Source organism: Pristis pectinata, chromosome 1 (assembly GCF_009764475.1).
Source record: "Pristis pectinata isolate sPriPec2 chromosome 1, sPriPec2.1.pri, whole genome shotgun sequence".
NCBI lineage: Eukaryota > Metazoa > Chordata > Chondrichthyes > Rhinopristiformes > Pristidae > Pristis > Pristis pectinata.
This window is the reverse complement of record NC_067405.1, coordinates 28,394,092-28,397,871: the sequence shown is the minus strand read 5'-3', so window position 1 is coordinate 28,397,871 and position 3,780 is coordinate 28,394,092. Positions and strand designations below refer to the sequence as shown.

The window sequence follows — 3,780 nt, the reverse complement described above, 5'->3', positions numbered from 1 at the left end:
ACAGGAATCCCACAAGATTTCACATACCTTCTGGACTGTGTTATCAAGATTTCTCCATATTGGACAACTGTAAAGTTAGGAGTTCCCTCTACATCTGGACTATTTGCAGGAGCAAGTAAAAACCGGAAGCTCCTATCCATCTTTTGACAGGGTCTTTTCTACACTAAACTTTTACAATTAATTTATGGAGTATAGGGATTGCTGGCAAGGCCAGCATCTCATTGCACACCCCCATTTAACACTGAAAAGCAAGAGTGAGGTAGCTTCTTGCAAAATAGAATTTAGACTAGGAATGATGTAGGAGCAGAGATATATTTTCAAATCAGATTGGTATGTGATTTGAAGTGTTCCCATGCATTCACTGCACTTGTCTTTCTTTGAGAGGAGTGCTCAGATTCATGAATGTTTTGCAAGTTTTGTGTTTCATAGAAACTACTCCAAAAAGTCAGACATAAAGTTGTGGAAAGAAACACATCATGAAATTTTATATAAAGCATTTATTTACATTATCTGCATAAGTATCTCAGATTCATTTTCAGAGAGCTCTGAGACAGATCCAAATTATCTTGACCAAGGCATCAAAACAGTAGTACGCAGATTACAAGCAACCCACTAGACCTCAGTTACAACATAATTTCAACAGTTTACAACCCCATGAAGCAAAATAAGGCAACGATATTACACAATGACAGGCTTTATTTACACTGGTGATAAAACAGCTTCACACGTAAGGTTTCACTCTTTTTAAAAACATGGAAAAGTGAGCAAAAACGCAATGAAACAAAATAGTATAAAATGTATTTATAAGAAAGGTAAAACCATTTTGGAGACATAAATAACCATTTGTATAAATAGCAACTGCGACACTAAAATAATTCAAAGATATTAAAACATTGACACAAAAAAGACTTCGAATTAATGTAGCGTTCGTTGACTTTACACCAAATAATCTAGCAACTGGACTGAAGACTGGATGATTCTGACTCGGTAGAAACTGATGGGTGAGCCCCTCTTCTGTCTCTTCCCTGGAGTTTTTTCATTGAAGAGCACTTGCTGTGTTCGGAGTGGCTGAAGACTCTTCGGGTATAACTTTTGAAGTTTACCCCGACAAAAGCGTACAGAATGGGATTCAGACAACAGTGAAAGAAGGCGATGGCTTCAGTGATCGCCATGGAAGTTATTACAATTTGCTCCAAGCCGCACGTATACTCGCTGCCTTTCATGAGCATCACCGTGTCGATGGAGATCACGATGTAATAGGGCAACCAGCAGATGAAGAAAGTGACGATCAGGATGATGGTGATTTTTAAGGCTTTGCGCTTCTGAAAGCCCGTGGAATGGGAAAGTCTGGAGATGATAATGCAGTAGCAGGTCAGGATGACCAGGCCGGGCAGGACGAATCCCACCGCTATCCCTTGGATTCGGAAAGCGATGACCCAAGACTGGTAACTTTCCTGTGGGTAAATGCGCTCGCACACAACCCTATCGATCAGATTTCTAGTTTTCGCGAAGACCATATCGGGCACGGTGAGAAGAATAGCTGGTAACCAGACGCCCACATAAACTAAGCGATTAACCAGCATCTTCCGTGGTCCCGTGCTATTGGTTGCATGCACGACCGCATAGTAGCGGTCCAGACTTATGAAAGCCAGAATTAAAACACTGCTGTACAAGTTCACGGTATAGATGATGTGAACGATCTTACACAGCGCGTCTCCAAAATACCAGTTGCGGCCGGCATCGATGGACCAGAACGGCAGGGTCAGAACGAAGAGCAGATCGGCCACGGACAGGTGCAGCCTGTATTTGTCTGTCATCGTGCGGTACCTTCGGTGGTAGCCCATAATGACCACGACCAGGCCATTCCCAACGATTCCCAGCACGAACACGAGCGAGTACACACACGGGAAGAAGATACTTCTGAAGTAGGTGTTATCTCCGTTGCACATGGCACCTTCCTCATACGTGTAGTTAAAAGCGTCGCTGCCATTGTGATCAATCGCATAAAGTTGCTCCTGAAATAACTGATCCTGAAATAACAGTAAATTGAAAACTTCGTCAAAGTACGAAAACTGCAAGGTCTATTTATTTGCTTAGCGCCGGTTTCCGGGACCCAGTGTTTTCGGATTGAATGGGAAGCAACTGTCCTCTATTTGTGTTTTCAATTCTGACAATAACAAGAGGTGTTTAGAAATTCGCTTTGCAGGCGAGGCTGGCCAGTTTGAGAACAGTTAAACTTTTGGCAAGTCACAGTTGGTGTTTGCTGTTCTGAACAATAAACCCGCAAGAGGAGACGGGTAGGACTATCACGCTGTGATCCACGGGGTCTTCCAAAAAAACAAAAGCCGAGTTATATGAACGGCCTGCACAACCATTTGCCAAGATGCAGTTGTTGCGCCGAAGTGATCAGCGTAGAACGTCTCTATGTTTTATATGAGTGGGGGATGTTGGAAGCAAGTTAATGGTGTGTCGAGACAATTGTAGTTGCGGCTTGCTTGTCTTTACCACTTGCTTCTCTGTACAAACCCAGTACATTAACTGACGCGTGTCTGTCAGTACATTGGGTCGTGTGGCGAGCCACACAGTTTTGTCCGCACTCTGTGCGTCGCGAATGATCAGTCACACTGGTATGTTATTTGCAACGTAACACCGACCCTGAATTGCTCATTTCAAGACTCTCCACCTTTCCTTGCTCCAAATCATCTTCTGCAATTTCAACCCTCGAAATTTAAATGTTTCGGTTTAGATATATACTCGGTGTGAGCAATAATCAAACTTGTGAGGATATTCTAGAGATGGGGGATTTTTTGTTATCACACTGAACGTTTTTGATGCGAAAATGAAATGCCTTAAAAGTTATTAAAAAAAAGTTATACATGTTAAGTGTTCCTGCAAGATCAGAGAGCTGCTCTGTGTGTTTTCCCCCAGAAGTTACAACACTATTTTCAAAAGGCAGATCTTAATAAAGTGCGCGGTAAAATTGAAAAACGGAACTAGAAAATTGAAATTATAGGATCGGATCGATTTTCCAAAATTCTCTTTCAAAACATCAATTGGCATGAAATTAGTTTCCTTTTAAAGGCAAATAAAAATACAGCACATATTTAAGACAAAAAGTCTAGAAAGTAAAACTCAAAACTACTGGTGATTTAATACCTATATCACCAATGATCTAAGAATATGCTGATTTATTTAGAATGTTGATCCGAACATCCACGTTTTGCAGAGGTAATTTGTATCAGCGATAGATAATATGTACAGTTTATAGTTTATGTATAAATAAATGCATTTAAAATAATCTTAAAATAAAAAAAATAAATACCCCGGTGAATAATTTACTGTTACTAATACTAACAGACACAATAGAAAATGCAAAAATGAATTTCTATAGTCGTTAACGTTCCCCTTACCAGTTCTTCAAACTCTGGAGACTCGGACATACTGCACGATTTACAGTCGCACTGTCTGTTACTCTGGCGGAAGTTGAGCTCTCAGTGAGTTCTGGAGGTATGAAGAATTCAGCAACGTTTTTAAATTTAGGCAAATTCCCACTTCTCTTCGCGCGTGCGCACTCAAGAGCCCAGCGCAGAAACTGATGTGCGTTTTAACTGTCAACTGACAAAGTAATTATAATAATTAATTCAGGGGCAGGGCAGTGAAAGATCCACAACTATGCATGATTGCTACAAATACATTGTAAGTAACTATTGTTTTAGGTTTCCGTTGACGATCATACCGAAGTCAACAGAAGTGAAATGAATTAGTACTTTTTGTGCATGT

At 40.7% G+C, this 3,780-nt stretch overlaps 1 protein-coding gene across 1 annotated transcript; it reads right to left on the bottom strand.

The window, feature by feature from the left end:
• Positions 1-479: 479 nt before the first annotated feature.
• LOC127570176 (C-X-C chemokine receptor type 4-like) lies at positions 480-3,501 on the bottom strand. Its single transcript, XM_052015434.1, has 2 exons — positions 3,411-3,501; positions 480-2,030 (listed from the first exon to the last, which is right to left on the bottom strand). The coding sequence occupies exons 1-2, from the start codon at positions 3,438-3,440 to the stop codon at positions 951-953; spliced, it is 1,110 nt and encodes a 369-aa protein (XP_051871394.1). The 5' UTR covers positions 3,441-3,501; the 3' UTR covers positions 480-950.
• Positions 3,502-3,780: the final 279 nt, after the last annotated feature.

What these genes read in the sequence shown, in the direction of transcription:
- LOC127570176 (XM_052015434.1), bottom strand. Translation starts at nt 3,440, where the DNA reads ATGTCCGAGTCTCCAGAGTTTGAAGAACTG. An exon ending in CTCCAGAGTTTGAAGAACTG is followed by an intron (nt 2,031 to 3,410) that starts GTAAGGGGAACG and finishes CTGTTATTTCAG; the next exon opens with GATCAGTTATTTCAGGAGCA.